Source organism: Salvelinus sp. IW2-2015, linkage group LG26 (genome assembly GCF_002910315.2).
Source record: "Salvelinus sp. IW2-2015 linkage group LG26, ASM291031v2, whole genome shotgun sequence".
Taxonomy (NCBI): Eukaryota; Metazoa; Chordata; class Actinopteri; order Salmoniformes; family Salmonidae; genus Salvelinus; species Salvelinus sp. IW2-2015.
Genome location: NC_036866.1, coordinates 21,808,815 through 21,832,637, shown reverse-complemented (window position 1 = coordinate 21,832,637; position 23,823 = coordinate 21,808,815). Strand labels below are relative to the sequence as shown.

Genomic DNA, 23,823 nt, shown 5'->3' with positions numbered 1-23,823 from the left:
TTTATTTTAAAACAGTATATTATGTGAAAATACATTCAATTTTAGGACAACTGAAATTAAAGTAAAGAAGTTAATCTCCTACATACAGTACATTACTACTCCTCAACTTTGAAAAACATCTGACATCAACAGTCTTCTTTTTATGACTACGAAAATAACTGGCCCCCAATATACACTGAGTGTACAAAACATTAAGGACACCTGCTCTTTCCATGACATAGAATGACCAGGTGAATCCAGGTGAAAGTTACGATCCCTTATTGATGTTACTTGTTAAATCCACATCAATCAGTGTAGATGAAGGGGAGGAGACAGGTTAAAGAAGGATTTTTAAGCCTTGAGACAACTGAGACATGGATTGTGTATGTGTGCCATTCAGAGGGTGAATGGGCAAGACAAAAGATTTAAGTGCCTTTGAGCGGGGTATGGTAGTAGGTGACAGGCGCACCGGTTTGTGTCAAGAACTGTAAGGCTGATGAGTTTTTCACGCTCAACAGTTTCCCATGTGTATAAAGAATGATCCACCACCCAAAGGACATCCAGCCAACTAGACACAACTGTGGAAAGCATTGGAGTCAACATGGGCCAGCATCCCTGTGGAACGCTTTAAACGACTCAATACTAGGAAGATGTTCCTAATGTTTGGTATACTCAGTGTATGTTGGAGGTTTTTAAAAATGTTTTACTTTTCATCACTCTGATAAATTTGATTATTCTTATAACCATGATGAGTTTTGGCGATCTCTCCATCAAGGAGCAGTCGGATTCTAGAAATGTAGAATAATAAGGCTACCAAGGAAGAAATATACATTGTTAATCATTACTAATGAGCGACAACACAATGATTGTTGGTCCACGTGATATACAGACCATTGATTTGTACTTAATAACTGATCCCATGTTCACATTGACCATGAGATTAATTTGTACTTAATAACTGCAATACATTAATGTACATGAAGGCTACATATCTTACAATTTAGTGTGATGCATTTTCAGTTTTGTTTTAATTCAAAGGAATATATTATTTTCAAGTCTGTACTATCTCCTATCTTTTTTTCTTGGTCATTACATTACTTTTATAGCCATATGGACAACCCCTTTTTGAAGAGGTGAGTTTGGTTAGTAGGCCTCTTTACAGTGCTTCAGTTTAGAGATTACACGATGAAGACAAATCCCAGCCTATAAAATGTCAAATCAAACTGAAGTAGCAATACTAGCATTAGCCTCTGTGCTGAGAAATGTAAACAAATAAGACATCATTTTAAGCTATCTAGCGTTCCCTTCAAATAACGTATATCATATGATTGCAATGATCTGTCTGCTAGCTATTTCTCTAGAATATATGCATCTGTGCTTTCTGTATAACATCACCTTACAGTAGCTATATCACTGGGCAGTTAACACAGACAGACTGGGGCTGATCTACATCTTAGCCAGAAGGTTACTGATCAGCCTCTGTAGGTCCTGAGTGCGCATTCCTGTGGTCTCCAGTACCTCCTCATGGTTGGCCTTCTCCTGGCTGTCGTAGTCTGTGACCACCTTGTTGGTGATGAGAGACAGGCCAAAGACACGGAGACCACAGTGACGAGCCACCACCACCTCAGGGACTGTACTCATACCTACAGAGCACAGAGAGGGTGAAAAAAAAGACAAGCACTAGAGTTCTGTTGAAAAAATMGACATCTATTGAAAGATTTCAGGGCATTGATAAAGCCCAATGAACCATACTAACCCACAGCATCTGCGCCTAGTTTCTGGAGAGCTCTGCACTCTGCGATGGTCTCAAAGTTAGGACCTGCCAGCATGCAGTACACGCCTTGCTGGATAAAGGAGGAACAGCCCTGCTCCTCAGCAGTCTCTTTGGCCAGTATAGAAAGGTCTTTGTCATAGGCGTCCGACATGCAGGGAAAACGGACWCCAAACCTGAAGAGATACATAAAGTCCTGTGTCATATCGGAGGCCCTCAATGTCAGGTWAAGGAACAATCCAAGAAGTCCACAAGGATAATAACCATGCCCTTTACTGTAATAAAATGCCAGTAATCAGGCTTCTCAGACAGCAGGAACGTGCAACATGACCCTTCCTTCCAAAGATCAAGAGACTGCTATTCTAACTAGGAGTGATGGAAGGCTCACCTTTCATCGTTGTGACCACACAGTGGGTTCTGGCCTGCAAAGCCTGGCATGTTGATGTGATCCTTGATCAGCATGATGTCACCCACTTTAAAGTTGGGGTTCAGCCCCCCAGCAGCATTAGTGACAATCAGGGTCTCAACCCCGAGCAGGAAGAACACTCGCACTGGGTATGTCACCTAGAGAGAAAGAGGAACTAGAGATCACATCCTCAGTACTACATTTTTTAAATAGCAAGCCTGCACTGTTTTCCTTATTGCTAGGTGACTAGACTATAATAATTTTCACTATATTCACTATAATTATTTTCACAAAATAAAGTCAATAAAACCTTTTTTAGTCAATGCGTAGTTCGTACAGTATTTGTATTTGTATTTATTAAGGATCCCCATTAGCTGCTGCCACGGCAGCTGCTCCTCTTCCTGGGGTCCAACGACATTGTCAGAAATACAATTTAAAATATTATATGACATTACATTTCACAACACTTTACCCAATACATGTAGTGTGTTCCCTCAGGCTACTACTCCACTATCACATATTTACAATACAACATCCATGTGTAGGTGTGTGTAGAGTGCATGTCTTATCATGTCAGGGTGCAGATTATATTGTGTCCAAAGATTTAAGATTAAAATTCAACTCACACTGTCAAAGGTTAACCCAAATTGCCTGGTATGCTACTTTTACAGAGGTTAAAAGCTAACTCAAGACACTAACTGTGTTATTCTAACATTATGGAACTTATGTTCTTCATAAAAGTGCAAACTGGTGAAGTATCATTGAGTATCCTCACTACTCATTTGAAAGAATATAGTAGCTGCATTTAAAAATAAATATCATCCCATAAAACAGGTGTCAGGTTTACCATGGGATATACAAGCATTTCAATACACTTCCACAACATTCATTAAATATGAATCCAATGTAATGAGGATATGGCTCTGGTGGGTGGAGAGAGTGGAGCTCACTGTGGCAATGTTGTAGCCTTCGTAGAAGTGGAAGCGGCCCTGCATGCAGACACACTGCTTCCCCTGCAGCTCCCCAAAGACCAGCTGACTGGTATGTCCTTGTACTGCAGTGGTGCAACAAGAAAGAAAGGAGGAGCATTTTTATAGAATTACTGAATGTAAATATTTCAGTCAGGTCCCAAGGACAGGAAGCAGCAGCCACCATCGGGTTACGGTCTGGTTCTGGGTCACAGTGAAGGACTGGTGTTCTTACTTCAACTTTCAAAACATCCACCTAAACATTTCTTATCTAACATTAAATTATTAAATGCATAAGTTATCAATGATCATTATAACGTTTATTGAGCTTTGGTCAAGTGTTCAATAAGCATAACACTGTAAGATAGTATGTAATGTCTACAGGATGATGTAATGATGCATGTACAAACTGAAGACAGCATGATGCTGTACATTTTCAGGTGGGACAGTACAGGATAAGGATATTGTCTGACCTGTGCTGTTGGGGAAGCATGGGATGTCCTTGTAGGGAAACACAGTCTTGTTGTCCAGCAGGTCAGCCAGGCCACCCAGGCCAGAGCCACAGATGATGGCTACTTTAGGCCTCTGCTCAGTGTGGGACAGCAACCAATCAGCTGTTTCCCTGTAATCCTCATATTTGTAACTGAGGAAAGAAACATAGTAAGTGCATGCTATTCAGTGTAATATAATAATAATATATGCCATTAAGCAGAAGCTTCTATCCAACGCGACTTACATTCATTTGTGCATATATTTTTACATATGGGTGGTCACAGGAATCGAACCCACAATCCTGCCGTTAATTTAAATCATCAAAGATAATCTGTGTTTCAGCAGAGATAGGTTACTATATACCTTTCATCTGAACACAACCAATAGGAACTTTTCTTAGTTTATGAGCCCAACCTGTCAATTACAGAAGGGTGATCTTCAAAAGTATCTTAGCAGCTCCTACAGCTGGTAACAACAGAATCACAGACACAACACACCCTGTAACCCCCTCTCTTGGTTGTGTGTGTGTGTGTGTGTGTGAGAAAGAGAGAGTTTATCTAATTGAATTAAATTGAATCGTGAGTTCAACTAAATGTAATTAACTTCTACACATTCAAACTCTACAAGCACATCGACTTCATTTGAGACACATCATTGTTGTCGGGCAAACTCATCGGGTGAATGATTGATTGCAAGTCCTGTAATTTAAAAGCAGGCTTACACAGCTTTTATAAGTTACCATAAACCCAATTAGATCACTTGACTAGAGTTCACTCTAACAAACATTAGTTGCAGAAGGCAGTTTGAGTTCTGCTAGTAAAAACATATATATATATCATCCCCATATTCGATGTTAGCAATAAACCTTCAGTCACCATAAACTTTTATATCGGCAGGCCATGTTTTATGGGTTGTATATGCTTCATAATAAAGCTGGATTTAAAACGGAAAATAGTGTCAATTCAACCTTCCGCTCGCTGTAGTAAAACGGTGGGAGCTACAAAGGCTCAGTGAGCAAGTGAAATAAACAGCAGGATTGGATGATTCAGTGGCAGCGCAGTGCGGAGCTGTCCGTGGTGCTGCTGCGGGATCAGCGTATTCCATTCAGGATGGTCCACAGAGCCGCGCGACTGCACACTCCTACTGAACCAGGCGCACAATGAACACGAACAATGGCCACTCATTTTGTATTTATTGACAGACAACGGCGAGTCCCTTTCGTTCCAAATGAGCTGGCAAAAGCTAGGGCTACTTTCAATGCTTGAATTAATTTTGCATAGGGTTTGCATGAAAAGGAAGCATGTTTCTTTAAGTGCTGCCCACGCTAACGTGTACCTACGTATGAGGATGTAGGCAGCCTAGTTACTAAAAGGATAGGGAGATAAAAAGCTTACATTTTGTTAACCTTATAAACAATATACATTTTCGATATGTAAATCAACAATATGTATTGGTATCTATCAAATATAGCCACGATAATCTCTTGCCATATGTGAAAATATGCCTATTTCATGTATCCTAATCCACCGACACATTGTAACCTACGATATGACGATTTTACTGACTGAAACTGGCATTTTGGCAGAACATTCATGTGTTACTGTGCGCTTCCAACCCTCGACACAGACAAATGGATTAGTATCTGCCGCTGAATTATTATAGGCTCTACTGTGTAGCCTATCAGGAGGACAACCGTTCACTTCGTTTTACTTCGATATACACCAATATGTTATCTTACCTGCATTGGTTTGAGGATAAATTGTTCATTTCTGATGATGAGGTAAAGCTACAGTAGAAATGGTTTGTTCGTCAGCCACAACGTTTAGCGACAAACGGTAATCGTAGGACAAGGTCAGTGATGGGAGGGTGGCGTGACGGAGGAGGAGTCGTTGGACTTGTGGTTCCTTTGAAAGGGCTCGTTGTTCTAATCCAATTGTCTGGGACGCTCACTGACCCGCGCAATAAACCTTGAGGACTGACACTGACAGCGGGCCAGCCGTTGACAACATAGGGAACTGAAAGGATCCTATGACTAAAGCAGAACAAATAATAGATAACTCTACATTAAAGCTTAACCACAAAACAATGATTTACTGACAGTGAAGGTGCACGAAGGGGAACTTTTGTCTACCTGAAGCCACGCTCTCACACTGGAAATACCCACGTTAATAGTTTGGATAACACTCAGAGCAGAGACCTCAATTAGTCAACAATCATTTTGTTGATGTGTTGGGCTGGGGGGAAATCCCAAAAATAAAAATATCCCCACTCTTTTGAATGTCTCCATGTGCTCAAAGAGCCTGCTCTGACTCATGTGAAATGCAAAAAGTGTGGTTAGATGTCAGGTTCTGGTTGAATTTTGCCTGGTTGTGTAGGACTACATTGAGAAAGATTGCAATTTGCAGGCTACTTCAAGGTAATTCTTGGCCTTGCCCCCCCCCCCCCCTGTGGATTAGTTGTTGGAGCCTCAGAGGGGCTTCTCTGGTGATATTTAAGACATGGCACTGCCTTGTCTGGTTCTTCTGTTCTCCAGACAATATCCCTTAGTTTTATGTAGTGCCTACTTTCTACCGTAGAGGCGTATCTGGAAAACCAGTTTAAAAAACTGCAGAATTGCTAACTACAGGAAGATGAAAGGGATAAAGTGGAACATGGTTGAAAAAAGAAAAACTGAAGTTTTTTTCTGTCAGGTTTTCCACCCTTTTAACTATTACACACATAAGGACTACGCAAATGTTTTCACAGTTCTTAAGTGGAAAATCCAATGACAGAGCTTAAGCAGAGMGCACATAGTAGCTGGTGTATAATAGTGTGATGAACCTCTAGGAACCTCTAAACAGTCACCATTCGAGGAACAAGATTTACAAAACGCTACAAAATCAATATGTGGGCAAGCAGAGCTAGGCATATTTGTAAAAGGATCAAACTAATAGGATTTGTACGCATTAAACGGAAAGCAAATTTCCCTCCTGTCATCCTTGTTCTATTTGTACTTTCCCTGTGAGACACCCCATCCCCCACAGTGGGATTCCCTCCTCTCCTGTCATCCCTTGTGCAAAGGCCGCCTCTGAAATACCAGACATCTCAAATAAAACTGAAGCTTTCTGGTCAGACTTCCAATGAGGGTGTGTAGATGTGATACACAGGGAATGCACTATAGTAGCTTTGGGATTACAGTAAATTACAGTTTGTAAAATTAAATTACATTAACAAATAGTTACAATTTCTTGTACATGCTGCYTGCCTCTTTCGACATGAATGAATTGTGTAATCTGGTAAATCTCTCCAAGATTATATTGTATTGTGAAACAATAACAATTAAATAAACTACCTTTTCAACCTCTGCAAGACACATTGAGATTAATGAAAACAATTTACAGGTCACTAAAATGGAAAGTTGAAGGCCTTCTATGGGAACTTGGTGGGAACCAACTGAGTTAGTAGAAATGAGGTGACTTCATGAGAGTTTTTTGTAAATGAGAAGAAGAATTTTAGAACTACTACTACTGAATTGAAATAGGGAGAAATTAGCTATTTCTATTAAAAAACATTGTGTATTATTAATTTATTAGGCCACTTTTGCTGAAGTCAAGCCCCTACACAGTTGTAATGTTCTAACTCAACCTGACATATGATATATTATCAATGAATGTGGCATAGGGAGTTAGGCCTGGACACATACTGAAATTTTTTGGTGATGAAGAATAGGCATGTGTTTTTTGAGAGAAATCCCCTGGTATCAGGGTCTTCAGGACAAAATAGTCTGCTACTCTATTATTCATTATCTTTCACACATTCTACTACCTAGTGCATACTCATGCATATGTCTACTGGGATCAAATAACTGTTAAAGAAACATAAAACATCCTCTGTGTTTTTGATAGCAAACATTACAAATATGCTGGCACCACAATTMATAGATTAATACCCCAAATGTAGCATACATATAGTCTAACAAGACTTCCAAACTGTTTCACTTGTAGTTTGAGTGCTCAGAAAGGAATGCATGCATAGCCTACTAATTAAGCCTCGTTAGATAAATCTAACATTTGTCATCTTGATACCCAATTAGAATTATTAACTTTGATCATATCTATTGAATTCAGTTATTTACTTAATGGGCTACATAGGCTAGATAGAAGACTGGTCACTCTAATATCAGAGTATGGGTGGGGGGTTGGGTCGTCTCAGAGGTCCATTTGGATACATTGTTTCTGATGTTGGCTCCACGAACACCAACTCTTTTATTCCCGCTTTGGACACGTGACCAATGAGAAGGAACCAGCACGCCCGTAGAGTCGGTGCCATGGTAACGGCTAAATGCGCTACAAACTAAAAGGAGAGAAAGAGAGGGACAACTATTGGTGACTATTCTGTAAGTTTCAAAACAAATGACAATGTCTGGTTATTAGGAATATAAAGAACCTAGAACTGAATATAAAATGTTTGAACTGGCTTGATAATGTAGACACATMTATTGAAGTTTATAGTTAACGTTAGCTAGTTGCTAACGTTAGTTGGTTGCTAGTATAACGTTATTGTACTGTTTGCAGATTTGAACGCCAGACGAAATATTGACACATTTGGATGGATTAAATATACCTTCGTTACCAATAATAATAAGTTACTCAGCCACAGTAAAGACGATTCTAGCTACAGTGSTGAAGAACTGTTATCTGTGCGAACAGGCTGTAATTTATCCAAAACACGAAATAAATTACTTTAGAGCACTGTTTACCACCAGACTTGCCAAGTAACGTAACTTCAGTCWGAGAGGAAGAAAATTTCCACGGGAAATCTCTCATTCAAGCAGGTTTCGTTTTTTCGCCCACAAGGAAWTCGTTTTTTGTATGGCGATTAATGAGAGAGTGGTGAATTTGGTCAACAAAAAATGAATGGCTTATTTGCTAAGTTACTTGAGGTTTATTTGATGGAATAGAAGTTTCGTAATGCTTAAATTGTTACGAGTGTACTGATATAAGTAGGATACGAGACATCCAGGTGTTGTGCCGAAAATCTCCCCCTGCCAGAATTCTCCACCTTTCGCGTTCTTCATTGCTGCGACTTGCTTGCTAGTTGAGATTTCTGCTCTTCACTCCGTTGTCAGTTTAGCCTACATTTCACTGATCTTTTGGTTTGGCGATTTGTTTCAAGTGTATGTGGCGGTTCTAGCTTAAATGGCGCCCTGGGCGAATCCCCCGCTTCAGTGCCCGCACCCGTTGGCGCCCGTTTCCGGCCCCGGCAACAGACGCCTCACAAGTCCTCAACTGGCAGCTTCATTAAATATTACCCGTAAAACACCAGTCTCAACGTCAACAGTGAAGAGGCGACTCCAGGATGCTGGCCTTCTAGGCAGAGTTGCAAAGAAAAAGCCATATCTCAGACTGGCCAATACAAAAAAAAGATTAAGATGGGCAAAAGAACACAGACACTGGACAGAGGAACTGTGCCTAGAAGGCCAGCATCTTCACTGTTGATGTTGAGACTGGTGTTTCGCGGGTACTATTTAATGAACCTGCCAGTTGAGGACTTGTGAGAGGTCTGTTTCTCAAACTAGACACTCTAATGTACTTGTCCTCTTGCTCAGTTGTGCACCGGGGCCTCCCACTCCTCTTTCTATTCTGCTTAGAGCCAGTTTGCGCTGTTCTGTGAAGGAAGTAGTACACAGCGTTGTACGAAGAAAGGTCTTTGTTTCTGGCCCTTTTGAGCCTCTAATTGAACCCACAAATGCCGATGCTCCAGATATTCAACTAGTCTAAAGAACACAGCGTTGTTTCAGAAAAAAGGTATTTGTTTCTGGCCATTTTGAGCCTGTAATCGAACCCACAAATGCCGATGCTCCAGATACTCAACTAGTCTAAAGAAGGCAAGTTATATTGCTTCTTTAATCAGAACAACAGTTTTCAGCTGTGCTAACATAACTGCAAAAGGGTTTTCTAATGATCAATTAGCCTTTTACATGATAAACTTGGATTACCTAACACAACGTGCCATTGGAACACAGGATTGATGGTTGCTGATAATGGGCCTCTGTACTCCTATGTAGATATTCTATTAAAAATCTGCCGTTTTTAGCTACAATAGTCATTTACAACATTAACAATGTCTACACTGTATTTCTGATCAATTTTATGTTATTTTAATGGACAAATAAATTAGCTTTTCTTTCAAAAACAAGGACATTACTAAGTGACCCCAAACTTTTGAAGGGTAGTGTACCTACTAGAATAAAGACTCTTAGTGAGTCTGTCTTGTTGTTTTCTAAATAAATGAATATACTGTATTCATATTCAACAGGATCCGCTGTATCCTCAAATTAACTAAACAAAGAAAGCTCCAARTTTGCAATGCCCACCTCCAAGGTTCAGGCATCCCATGCGGCTCTGCCAAGCCTGCCTCTGAAAATACCAGAGGGATTCAAGAGCAAAGTGGTGGCACCCAGGAATCCCAAACTAGTTAGAAGAGAGGATAGGCCTAAAAAAGTGAGTACATTCATATGGAGTGTATGTTTTCAATATACACATAACTTGCAGCTATTATTGAATATATCCTCCTACTTCATTATTCATTTATATTTCAAGTAAAATAAAAAATGTGTCTCTAACCTTGAAATGAGTGCAGTTCTATGTTTACCTATTGATGAACTAACTGATGGAGAGATGTTATTGTGGGGGAAATTAAGCAGAATATGTGTTTGAGTTGGCCTATTCTAAAAGGGGAGAATAATAACATTCCAGGAATATGTCTGTGGTCAAGGATGGACATTTTTATTCAATGATCACTCATGGATTCTGTTCATTGAATTCCCTTTCTCAATGTAGCTGACACCATCTGCTTTTGCACAAGAGATGTCTCAATCTACAGCGGAGCGGCTGGCAAATACACATGAGATGCACCCACCACGCATTCTAGAGCTGATAGACATGAGTGAGACCACTCACCAGAAGGTAAAGTCTATGCAAATGCACTACAACAGGATTTCCCAACTAGCGGCCTGCAGGCCGAGTTTGGCCCGCGGGTGATTTTACAAGTTTTCTGAGCAAAAATAAATACATTTCCAAAGTATTCCCACGCATACTAGAAAGATACAGTATATGTGATTGTATACAATTGTAAGCAAGGTTTGAAATTATTATGTTTTAGTCTAATATTATATATGTTTGGGCTCAGGGGTCACGTTAATGCAGAATTGAGTTTTTCTCATAGAACAAAATATATAAAACGCATAAGAAATATCTTGCTGGCCTCCCGAGTGGCGCAGTGGTCTAAGGCACTGAATCACAGTGCTATCTGTGCCACTAGAGATTCTGGGTTCGAGTCCAGACTCTGTCGCGACCGGGAGACCCATGGGGCGGCGCACAATTGGCCCATCGTCATCCGGGTTAGGGGAGGGTTTGGCCGGCAGGGATGTCCTTGTCCCATCGTGCACTAGTGACTCCTGTGGCGGGCCGGGCGCAGTGCACACTGACACAGTCGCCAGGTGTACCGTGTTTCCTCCGACACATTGGTGTGGATGGCTTCTGGGTTAAGTGGGCATTGTGTCAAGAAGCAGTGCGGCTTGGTTGGGTTGTGTTTCGGAGGACGCACGGCTCTCGACCTTCGGCTCTCACGAGTCCGTATGGGAGTTGCAGCGATGAGACAAGATTGTAACTACCAATTGGGGAGAAAAAGGGGTAAAAGAAGAACGTTTTGTAAACGCAGATCTAAAATGCTTCTTATTGTAATTTCTGCTCGTCATCAGACCAACGTTAATTTTGTGCTTCAGTAGGACTTTTCCACTCTGATGAGAATTCATTATGAGCAGATGTGTAGCTACTTTTCTCCTGTACTTTTCGTGCAAGATTAACTTTCAGCAAAACATTAGGAAATGTAGCTGGCTACATTCATTCTAAGATAAACATTAGAAATATGATGGCCATGCATTGTTTTTGCAAAAAATACCTTGCTTTTTCATTGTAAGCTCATTTACTTGTGTGGCTGCTAGACGAATAGCATTGCACTTCTGTTACCATCTGATGAAATGAAGCTATTTTCTGTCGAATGTGTTGCACTAATGTKWWTTCTGTGAAGGAAAACCATAGTTGCACGCCACGATCACTCGATTGTATTTTCTGTGAAGGAAAACCATAGTTGCACGCCACAATCACTCGATTGAAGGAAAAAAACACGGTTGACTTTTAATATAAAACACAGGTGAAATAGTTTAAAACACAGTTCATGATCCCTGCACTATAAACTCAAAGTCAAGCTTTCTTTATGATCACTTAGGATGCAGTATTACCACTTAGCTGTTTTTGTTGGCTTGGAGAATCATTTATTTGTAGATAATACTGATAATGCACAGGCCAAAAACTTGTGTCGATTGTCAAACCGCAAGAAAACATCTAATCAGATCCTAGGTCACCCATCTCAACCTGATTGATGTTGGAAGCCTATGGTTAAAACATAATATTATTGCTCAGCCTTTACACCATCAAAAGGGCCCTGGTAGGGCTTTATGTCACTTCATCTTATTCATTGAACGTGCATCTGTAAATAGGACTGTGCATCCACCCACTCTTCCTCCCTTGGAACATAAACTGGATTTAATTGGATTGATTATAAAGGTAAATCATTTAATTTACTGTAGGAATGTGAAAGAAGTACACATTTTCTCATCTTATAAAGCATCTGCTCTCTGCACCTCTCTCTCTCTCTCTCTCTCTCTCTCTTTGCCCCTTTCTTCCTCCAGCGTTTTCTTGCATCTGTAATACTGTTAGCTAATATAATTATTTTCCAACCAGCTTGTCCTTAAATCAGAGCCCATCTTCTGAAATTGTATACAAAATTAAGTCAAATAGGATGAAGGAGGTTCAAATCAAGGCATTCTCTTTTTCACTTACAAGCTGGCCGATTGTGTGGAATAAATTTCCACAGTTGCAGAATACAGAATGCATCATCATTATGAGATGAAGGTCATTTTGACATAATTGATATTAAGTTTATGAACCAGGCCTGTAAGCAGCCTTCCCTTAGTCAGCGTTGTCTGATGTGACCTCCTACTGTAGTAGTAGAGGTCATCTAATGTGACTTAAACAATTACAATTGTCTACAATTATTATGGAATATTATTTTGTAATATGTGTGTTACTAAAGGCACAATGTGGCTTGCTCAAAAAAGTATGTTATTGTTCCTACCCTAAGAATACTGGCTTTTAAAATTTTCCTCTGTGCTGTTCTCAGTTCTCTACCATTGATGTGGACCAGGCCATGTTCCAGCCATACCCTTCGGAGATTGTGTTCCAGAATTATACGCCCTCAGAGACCTTTGAGATTTCACTGATTCTCCGTAACAATGACAAGGTAGGGCAGGGCGGGTTTGGGTACCAGGGAAGCGTGGAAGGTTGATGTGGACATTAGATTGCCAATACCTGGCTGAGCGAGCAGCCATGTGGAGAGTGGATAGTTCTGGAGATTTGCTTGATCCATCTGACTTCCCAGTGATAATTGTACAGCATACGTTATTAGTTACAACCCCATATGTGCCACACCAATATGTGATTGGATTCTCCATTAAAAAGTGCTCCACAGCAAACACTCAATAAACTGTAATTAATGAAAGGGCTGTTGATGAAAGGGCTGAATCATGCATGGATCTATCATTTAAATGGGCTCGATTACAGTTAGAAAATATGTCTCCCCTAAAACCCTCTCATGGCGTCAGAGATAAGTCAAGGAAATATATTGTTAGGCGTAGCCTATACATTTAATGCATAACCTACCTAGGATTTAGAAGAATTATCCAAATGTAACTGTCAGTCCATTATTAAAAGGTGTAAGGGTACTGTGCATGAAATCTGGAGAATTTCTGTTTGCGACACATGAAAAGGCATAACAATCTTTTTACAACGCTACAATGATTGATATGCTTTTAACTTGCCTCTCAGTGTCACGTTCCTGACCTGTTTTCTGTTAGTTTTTGTATGTGTTAGTTGGTCAGGACGTGAGTTTGGGTGGGCAGTCTATGTTTTCTGTTTCTATGTTGGTTTTGGGTACCTGATATGGTTCTCAATTAGAGGCAGGTYGTTTTCATCTCCTCTGATTGAGAATCATATTAAGGTAGGTGTTTTCACTTTGTTTGTCGTGGGTGGTTGTTCCTGTGTCAGTGTTTGGGCCACACAGGACTGTTTCAGGTTAGTCACGTTTGTTGGTTGTTGTATTTTGTAGTGTTTGTTGTTTTCCCATTAAAATATGAATACTTACCAATCCGCATCTTGGTCCGATCCATGCTCCTCCTCGTCTGAGGAGGAGAACGACTACGACAGCCGTTACACTCAGTTATGTTACCATTGATCAACGATGACGTTATGACTCATCTTTCACATGTTGATAATGCATTGTGGAAGTCACAGAGGTACAGTAATTTTACTATGTAATGCAATAGTAATTCCCAACATAATAAAATCTCTGGCCCAGCTATGTGCATTGTGCATTCTTACCCTTTTCCTTATAGGCTACAGTGCATTATTACCATTTTTCTTATAGGCTACAGTGCATTATTACCCTTTTTCTTATAGGCTACAGTGCATTATTACCATTTTCCTTATAGGCTACAGTGCATTATTACCCTTTTTCTTATAGGCTACAGTGCATTATTACCCTTTTTCTTATAGGCTACAGTGCATTATTACCCATTTTCTTATGCTATCAGTGCTTATTACCTTTTTACTTATAGCTACAGTGCATTATTTACCTTTTCTTATTATAAGGCTTACAGTGCATTATTACCCTTTTTCTTAAGGCTACAGTGCATTATTACCTTTTTTCTTATAGGCTACTGCATTATTACCCTTTTTCTTATAGGCTATCACCGTGGCATTATTACCCTTTTTCTATAGGCTACAGTGCATTATTCCCCTTTGTTATAGGCTACAGTGGCATTATACGCCATTATTTTCTTATGGCTAGTGCATTATTACCTTTTTCTTATAGGCTACAGTGCAATTATTACCCTTTTCTTATAGGCTAGCAGTGCATTTATTGTACTTTTTCTTTATGGCTACAGTGCATTATTACCGCCTTTTTTATTAGGCTACAGTGCATTATTACCCATTTTTCTTATAGGCTACAGTGCATTATTACCCTTTTTTTTATAGGCTACAGTGCATATTATTACCTTTTTTCTTATAGGCTACAGTGCATTATTACCCTTTTTTTATAGGCTAGTCAGGCATTATTACCCTTATTCTATAGGCTACAGTGTTACCTTCTAAGCAGTTTATTACCCTTTTCTATAAGGTAGTGCATTTTACCTTTTTTCTATAGGCTTACAGTGCATATCTTTGGCACAGCATTATTACCGCTTTTTTATAGCTCATGAATATTTCTAGGGCTACATGCATTTATTCCCTTTTTCTTATAGGCTACAGTGCATTATTACCCATTTTCTTATAGGCTACAGTGCATTATTACCCCTTTTTTTATAGGCTACAGTGCATTATTACCCTTTTTCTTATAGGCTACAGTGCATTATTACCCCTTTTTTTATAGGCTACAGTGCATTCGCAATATTCCTCACACAATAACATACCTCTCTTTCCCCTACACTCATCCTTTGAAATGCCAACTATTTCTACCGGTTTCATCCTTTCAGAACAGCGAAAATCATTAGTAACTACATTATGTGTTTTTTAATTAGGCAATTTTTTATAGTTTGAACAAAAAGCATTGTGATGAAAGGATTATATAGTGTCAACTGATTTGGTAGTCTACAACCTACATATTTTCTCCCAACCATTTACCTTTCAGGGAGATGGGGTAGGGTGGGGGTAGTAGTGAGATAGTGTGGTAGAGAGACACATACTGTAATAAGTATGTATATTAATTCCCTGGAAAAACAACCTCTTTATTCAATTTATTCATGACCACATTGAAGCTGTAATGCATACAGTCGTTGGATTTAAAATGCAAGGAGAAAATATATGAAAGATTTAGCTTTGTAGTCAAATGTCTCACCTCCTCACTGCAGTCCCATGTTGATGGCAAATAGATAGGCCTAGAAAAAGTTATTGGCAGTAGAGTCAAAGCCACAATTCCTTTTATTTATTGGTCATTTAAATCCTGAATTTCTAAATATACTATGTTGCATGCCTGTCCAAACCACAAACTCTTTTTTAGGATGTATTGCATTTGGCTGATTTTTATATCAAACAGAAGTTAAACAAGTGCACTTTTACGTTGATGCATTTGGTGACATACTGTTTTGTTCCAGTGTTAATTTTGTCAACAATAACTATGATGAAAAATATTTGTCAACAACCTATTTTTCCTCACGAAAACTAATAAAGATAGCGAGACGAGATGCCATAAAAACACAATAACTTTAGTAACAAATTCGTTTTCATTTTAGTTGATGAAAATGTGACGAGACGAGAATTCCACATGAGACTAATGGACATTCAATTAGACATTAATATTTTTTGTCCAATCATAAGCATTCATGTCTTTGCAGAATATTTAATGCAATCCTCTCATTGGCAGAATTAACGGCTTTTCAGTCACACAGCTCCCGGGCAGTCACTTCAGTCACTCGTAAATATTTTGAACTGATGCACAGCCAGCGAACCAGGACACTTTAATTGTAACTAACCTCAACTAAAAACTATAATGTTTACTCTCTTACTTTCATGTTGGCTATTTTCGCTTTGATCACATCACATGCTCCATTTTCCCATGTGTGCTGTTATTCATCTGTGTTGCCGCTCTTGCGGTCGGCAAATGCGAGTCACTGTTATTTACCCCCACCCCAAGGTTATGATTGGGAGAAAAGAGCTGTATGCTTAAATGGTTTAACCTGTTGCCAAGGCTTTGTAGCCTATGGTAAGTCATGGCTAGCATTGGTTCCAATCTGCCACAATAGCAATGTGCCAGCTATATGAGGGGATAGTAGGCCTCTTTGGACAAGGCTATCTTAATGTGCACATGATGGAAGTTACAAGTAAATMATTTAATGGGAAAAAAATGCGCTGATGAATATTTGACAAAAATGACTGTGACTAAAACTACACTAAAATTGTCCTGAGTTTAAGTCGACTGATAATAACTAAAACTAAGAAGGATGAAATGACTAAAATGTGACTGAGACTAAAACTAAATCTAAAATGGCTGCCAAAATGAACACAGTTCTGTACCTTAGTATGGTCTGCCAAACTGCCACCAGCATGTTGAAATATATATATTTTTTWAACAGAGGAAAGGAATATAATTTCTTATGTTCTTCTTGCAGTTATTTTTCTTAAATATGTTTCTTGTCTTTGAGCTTCTTTTGGGGCTTAGGAGAGTAGGGAGTAGGGATGTTGCAAAGTCAAAGTGGAGAGTTAGTCATTATGTCCCTCTCTCTTTCTCTCTTTCTTTTTCTTTCTCTCTCTTTTCTCTCTCTTTGTCTCTCTCTTTGTTTCTCTCTCTATTTCTCCGTGTGTGCGCGTGTATGTGCGTGCATGCATGTGCATATGTGTGTGTGTTTGTGTGTGTGTGTGTGTGTCTTTCTGATCTTTAGATCCCACGGCTGGTGAAGGTGGTGGAGGGAGACTCTCTGTATTTTAAAGTGGTCAGTCCAGTGGATGTATGTAGCAAAGTGGCCCCAGGGATGGCGTCCACATTCAGTGTCCTCTTTACACCTCAGGAGAACAAGGTACTGTCAACACAAATAAAATAAAAATGATATAGCAACACACTTAACAAACAGTTGGAACACTGTAAAGTGCAATACACTATTACGTTTTCTTTTAATGCTATGGATCAAAGCAAACAAATGTTTCCAACTTTATTCAATCTGTTCATGAAATTTCCTCTTTCTGATTCCAAAAGAAAACAGCTTTCTTATGTTCTGAACATTACTGAKAGAAATGTAGGCCTAGTTATGAAACCAGTCTCATTCATTACCCTTGGTCTGAAGGAAAGATTTCAATGCTTCAGGTTTTCCTCTTCAGTAATGACAACACGGTGAAACATCAATGTCAAAGCTCATATTCCTTGTTAATGTGCCTCTGCACTGTAATTCTATCAGAGAGTGTGCTTTGATGAGCATGGGCATGACAGGGAATGTTTCCACCACAGCCTACTCTCACTCCATTAGCTGCCATTCTCCAGGCTCTAATATGGCCTGGTAATCTGCTTTGCTCTGCTTGCACATTAATACAGAGTGCAGTTGTTAGAGAGATTCAGGGCCCTTGGCAACATAATCAGGCCTGGAGCCAACTCATCTGTATGGAGACAATAGGGAGAGATGAGGACTGTTTGGATGACAGACCCCCGAAAAAACAACATACTTGACAAGATGTGAACATTTGGAGCAGCAGTGAACCTTTGGTTATGCATGTGTTATAGTTCCAAGACATTGTTGATCAGGACATGTCCTTCATGCACCACATGAGACAGAATCCAATAAGAAACTGATCAAAGTTGAATCTGAAGTCTACCTCTGTGCTGTCCTGTCCTTGTGAACTTCATAAAGTAACCTCTCTTCCCCCGTCTCCCAGGACTACATCCACAGGCTCATCTGTGTGACAGAGAGGGAGAGGTTTCAGGTTCCTATCCGGGCAATTGGGGCGCGGGCCATCCTAGACTTCCCTGACCACCTGCACTTTTCTCTGTGCCCTGTGAAGTGCTCCTCACAGAAGACCCTGCTGGTGCGCAACATTGGCAACTGTGAGGCCAAGTTTCAGCTAAGCACACACAGGTGAGAGATGATCTATGATAGGAGTCTGTTCTAGCCTCTAGTCTGTTCTAGCCCAAGTACTCCATGCTAAACCAACCATTTCTACCTGTCCATGCCTTTGTTCTGTCAAGCCCTTTTTCAGTGGAGCCCCCTCTTGGAACTATTGGAGTTGGAGAGAGCATGCAGGTGACAGTTGACTTTCTACCCAAGACTGCAGGAGACCACAGCCAGGATCTGCTGCTTCACTACCATACAGGTGCAAGACCATTACTATAAAGCAGCAGCTACACCGCACAGGTCTGGCTAGACAAGATTCAGTATCCTTGGAGCTTTATGGTCACCATTATACAGATGTTACACATGCATCTATACTCTACAATCATCTACATCCAAAATTCTCCCCACAAAGAATAAACCATATACAATATACCCTCAGTGTACAAAACATTAGGAACACTTTACTAATATTGAGTTGCACACTCCCCRTTTGCCCTCAGAACAGCCTCAATTAGTTGGGAAATGGACTCTACAAGGTGGCGAAAGCGTTCCACAGGGATGCTGGCCCATGTTGACTCCAATGCTTCCCACAGTTGTGTCAAGATGGCTGGATGTCCTATGGGTGGTGGACGTTTCTTGATAAACACGGGATACTGTTGAGCATGAAAAACCCATCAGCGTTGCAGTTCTTGACAAACCGGTGCGCCTGGCACCTACTACCATACCCTGTTCAAAGGCACTAATSTTTTGTCTTGCCCATTCACCCTCTGAAWMMGACACTTACACAATCCATGTCTCAATTGTCTCAAGGCTTCAAAATCCTTCTTTAACCTGTCTCCTCCCCTTCATTTACACTGATTGAAGTGGATTTAACAAGTGACATCAATAAGGGATTGTAGCATTCACCTGGCTTCACCTGGTCAGTCTATGTCATGYAAAGAGCAGGTGATCTTAATGTTTTGTACACTCAGTGTACATGTCTCCCCAGAGTCCCCACCGATAGACCCACTCACTTTGCATTACGCTAGCACACAAGTACTTGCTCTACACCAGTAAGGTACTTCATAGAAACAGATGCATACACACACTCACATTACATAATTTTTTTTGCATAAGATAATCAACTACATCAAATGGGGTGGAACTAAAAGGATGAATCTGTTTACCATACATTCACTGTGAACACAATAATAAAATATCCCCTTCGTAATGACCCAGCAGCAGGAATGGTAAAACAGTGTTAATCATTTCAGGGGCATTTATTCACAGTCTTTAATCTCTGCTCTTTCACACAGGTTGCACCTAGCGTATAGGGAAAACACCCGAATTAGCATATATCCTATTAACAGATGTATGCGTGTGGATGGCTGGGTGTGCTGGTGTTATCTGTTGCCTATAGCAGTGTGGTCAGCCCTGTTAGAATGGACAGCCCCTGGAGACACATCTGTCTTGTTTTGTTTGTGTGATTATACCAGCTGATGGTTTGAGATATTGATAGAACTCCATTGGAAACCCCAATATGTTTTCTTTTCCAGCTGGAATGTAAGCGGATGTGCAATTATTTTTGGCTCAATTCAAGATCTTAAACTGTCCCATGTTTGTGATTGTGATAATGGGTAGTGCTGGCAAAGGGACCTTATAGGATTCCAAGGTGATTGCAGTGTTAAAGATTGATAAAAGTGTTTTTATGATGTGGTGAAATCCAGATTTGATGGAGGATTTAGAGTAGTCCCCCTTTATCACTTAATTATTTTGACAAGCCTTWGGTAGAATTGAAAGTTGATAAAAGGTGAATTTGCAATGTGATGGAGAACTATATCTGTGTGAGATACAGTAAACCAATTAAGAGCCAGAGGAGTACTTGAGTGAGTGTGTGTGTGTGTGTGCATGTTTATCTGTGTGCTTGTGTGTGTGCGTGTGTGTGCATCCCTGCGTGCGTGCGTGTGCATCCCTGCGTGCATGCGTGTTTGTGCGCGTGTAAACGCATGTGTGTGTGTTTGGCTCAGGTGGTGCTTGGTGGTCTGCTGTCTCACTGCATACACACACAGGTCTAGTGAAGGGCAGCAGCATTAACATTTTATAATGTGCTCTACTCTAAAAAGACCACTGTAGGCCCATCAGGGTTGTATCATTTTTAATTCAGCACCTTTCCCTGTCTCCTTCTCATGTATGCTTCAGATGAAGCTGCTCTGGAGGTTACCCTCTGGAACCAGTGAACGCAGCAAATCATGAGTATCTTGTCAAGTAGTACTGTACATTTTTGACCCATGAACATGTAATTTCAAACATGGTAAAATTTTTGCAGGGGTGGTTAAGCAGTGATTCTACTGTATATACAGTGTCCATCTATTCTATTCTAATCAATCCATCTATTGATTTATTAATTTGCCCTTTAGTAGCCTTCATCTAGGACTGTCACGAATCCCGCTTCCTGAGTCTGTTTTTGCCTGTGTTCTGTCCTGGAGTGTTTTTCCGGTGTCCTGGAACGCACCCTGTCTGGTTGCCGGGCGACGTAGCTAGTTGGGAGATCTCTGATTACCCGCACCTGTATCCCATCAGCTATCTGCACACCTGGTCCTGATCATCAACGCCCTCCACTGCATAAGCTCTGACCTGACATCCATTCCTGCCGGATCGTTAGCCATGAACATCATTCACCCGGAACACTCATCCCACCCTACCTGGTCGTCGGTGACTTCAGTTACTTCCTTGGATCTGCTTACTCAATTCCATCAACTCACCTCCGCTGCCCGCTCCGCTACTTGGATTTTTCTATCACTACATTTAAACTTGTAAATAAATACTCACCTTCGTCTTACTCTCCTTGTCCTGGTCTGTGGTCTTCTGTTTACTTTAGAGAATCGTGACAGAACGATCCGGCCAAGGATGAACCAGCGGACCTGGGACTCCGTTTGCCATGCCATTACCCAGCAGGAGAAGATATTGGGACAACACAACACGGCGCTACAGGAGATAGCGTTTTCAGTCCGGAACTTCTCTGCTAGCTTGACGAGTATCCAGGATCAGCTCAGTTTGCCGGCGGGTCATCCACCACCTGTTTCACCCCTCTCACCTGCCGCTTCTGGAGCGGTTTCCTTCCGTGAGCCCAAGGTTCCGACGCCTGATAAGTACGAAGGGGATTTGGGAAGATGCCGTTCATTTCTTATGCAGTGTGGTTTAGTTTTTGATCTGCAGCCATACTCTTATGCCACAGAGAAGGCTAGGATAGCTTTTGTTATTGAACTGCTGCGTGGTAGAGCTCTGGAATGGGCTTCAGCCGTTTGGGAACGACAGGACACCTGCATGGCGTCATACCAGGAGTTCACGGCAGAGATGAGAAAGCTTTTTGACCATCCAGTCCGAGGTAAGGACGCAGCCTAACATTTGTTCTCTCTTCGCCAAGGAGCTCGCAGTGTGGCAGACTTTGTGATCGAATTCAGGACATTGGCTGTGGAGAGTGGTTGGAATGAGGAGTCACAACAAGCGGCTTTTTACCAGGGGTTGTCGGAGCAACTCAAGGACGAGCTGATCTCCTATCCAGAGCCTAGTGACCTAGAAAGTTTGGTCACATTATCTATTCGGGTGGATAATAGAGTCCGAGAGAGAAGGAGGGAGAAGCAGTGGGGCCCGTCCAATCAATCAGCAACTCGGTTACCATTCGGGTCAGGAAGTGGACCAGAACGTGTTGATCATTATTCCCCACACGGGATTAGTGGAGGTGTCTTGCCGCCAGATCCTGAACCCATGCAAGTGGGGCGACACGGGTTAACTAAGGAGGAGCGCCAACGTAGACGTGAGACCAACAGCTGCCTCTACTGTGGTAGCTCGGGACATTACATCTCCGCTTGTCCTCAGCGCCCATTAAACTGCCCGGCTCGCTAGTTTTGGGAGGACTTTTAGCGAGCCAGTTTCAACCTCCCAAGAACCCTGTCAGACCCCGTTTTCCTGCGACCCTCATGAATAAGAATCAGAGTTTAGCGATGAACGCTTTTATCGATTCAGGTGCCGATGGCAGTTTTATTGATGCCGACTTGGTGGAACAGCTGGGGCTTTCCAAGGAGCAATTGCCGGAAGCCATTGAAGCAACCACTCTGAACGGCAGTAGTCTGGCACGGATCACTATGAGGACTGAACCGGTTAAGATGTTGTTGTCGGGGAATCATTCAGAGGTTATCTCTTTCTTCATTCTGCCTTCGCCCCATGTTCCTCTGGTTCTTGGTTACCCCTGGCTGAGAGAACACAATCCCTCGTTTGATTGGGTGACGGGTAAGGTAACTAGTTGGAGCATTGAGTGTCATGCTAACTGCCTTAGGACTGCCTGTTCTCATGCTGTTCCCAGTCAGGTCAGTGAGTCTGCTCCCCCTGATTTGTCCCTGGTTCCAGAAACATATCACGATTTGGGTGAAGTATTCAGTAAGCAGAAGGCTCTGTCACTTCCTCCCCACCGACCTTATGACTGTGCGATTAATCTGTTCCCTGGAGCTGCCTTTCCCAAGGGACGGTTATACAGTATCTCTCGACCAGAGCGTGAAGCCTTGGAGACCTACATCAAGGAGTCTCTAGCTGCAGGTCTCATTCGCCCCTCGTCATCACCCCTGGGAGCAGGATTCTTTTTTGTGAGCAAGAAGGATGGCTCTCTTCGACCGTGTATTGATTATCGGGGGTTGAATGATATTACGGTCAAAAACAAGTATCCCCTGCCCTTGATGAGCTCTGCTTTCGACTCTTTACAGGGTGCTACGGTGTTTACGAAGCGTGACCTACGCAATGCTTATCATTTGGTTCGGATCAGAGAGGGGGACGAGTGGTTGACTGGGTTCAATACACCTATGGGACATTTCGAGTACCAGGTGATGCCGTTTGGACTGACCAACGCTCCTGCTGTGTTCCAAAGTATGGTGAATGACGTGCTGAGAGATATGATTGGTATTTTTGTGTTCGTTTAACTGGATGATATCCTCATCTTCTCGAGGGAGCTTTCTAGCCACGTCCAGCATGTCAAGCAGGTCCTGCAGCGGTTATTGGAGAACCGCCTGTTCGTGAAGGCTGAACAGTGTGATTTTCACGCCCACACTACGTCCTTCCTCGGGTACATCATCTCCAGGGGAGAGATCAAGATGGACCAAGAGAAGGTTCGGGCGGTTCGGGATTGGGCCCAGCCCGGTACGAGATTGCAGCTCCAGAGATTCCTGGGGTTTGCGAACTTATATCGGAGGTTTATCCGTGATTACAGCCGGGTGGCCGCCCCTTTAACTGCCCTGACGTCTTGCACCAGAGATTTCTGTTGGACTCCTGAGGCAGACCGAGTATTTCTGGACTTGAAGAGCCGATTCACCAACGCCCCGATTCTCTCTCAACCTGACACTTCCCGTCAGTTTGTTGTTGAGGTGGACGCGTCTGATGTGGGGGTGGGCGCCATCCTGTCCCAGCGTAGCTCCACTGACGGTAAACTCCATCCCTGCGCCTTCTACTCTTGTCGTCTTTCACCAGCAGAGAGAAACTACGATGTGGGTAA

The 23,823-nt window shown here is 41.6% G+C and overlaps 2 protein-coding genes across 2 annotated transcripts in view; one reads left to right on the top strand and one right to left on the bottom strand.

Annotated features, from left to right (window-relative positions):
* Positions 1-800: 800 nt before the first annotated feature.
* Positions 801-5,482, bottom strand: pnp6 (purine nucleoside phosphorylase 6). Its single transcript, XM_023972130.2, has 6 exons — positions 5,355-5,482; positions 3,598-3,767; positions 3,107-3,210; positions 2,139-2,314; positions 1,736-1,926; positions 801-1,622 (listed from the first exon to the last, which is right to left on the bottom strand). The coding sequence occupies exons 1-6, from the start codon at positions 5,381-5,383 to the stop codon at positions 1,426-1,428; spliced, it is 867 nt and encodes a 288-aa protein (XP_023827898.1). The 5' UTR covers positions 5,384-5,482; the 3' UTR covers positions 801-1,425.
* Positions 5,483-7,791: 2,309 nt separating this feature from the next.
* The window catches only part of hydin (HYDIN axonemal central pair apparatus protein), a 73,975-nt gene continuing 57,943 nt past the window's right edge, over positions 7,792-23,823 (top strand). The window contains exons 1-7 of the mRNA XM_023972079.2: positions 7,792-7,991; positions 9,914-10,098; positions 10,438-10,563; positions 12,839-12,958; positions 17,151-17,285; positions 18,133-18,332; positions 18,443-18,567. Of these exons, the coding sequence (XP_023827847.2) occupies positions 9,964-10,098; positions 10,438-10,563; positions 12,839-12,958; positions 17,151-17,285; positions 18,133-18,332; positions 18,443-18,567 (841 nt within the window). The 5' untranslated portion in view covers positions 7,792-7,991; positions 9,914-9,963. The remainder of the gene's footprint in view (positions 7,992-9,913; positions 10,099-10,437; positions 10,564-12,838; positions 12,959-17,150; positions 17,286-18,132; positions 18,333-18,442; positions 18,568-23,823) is intronic.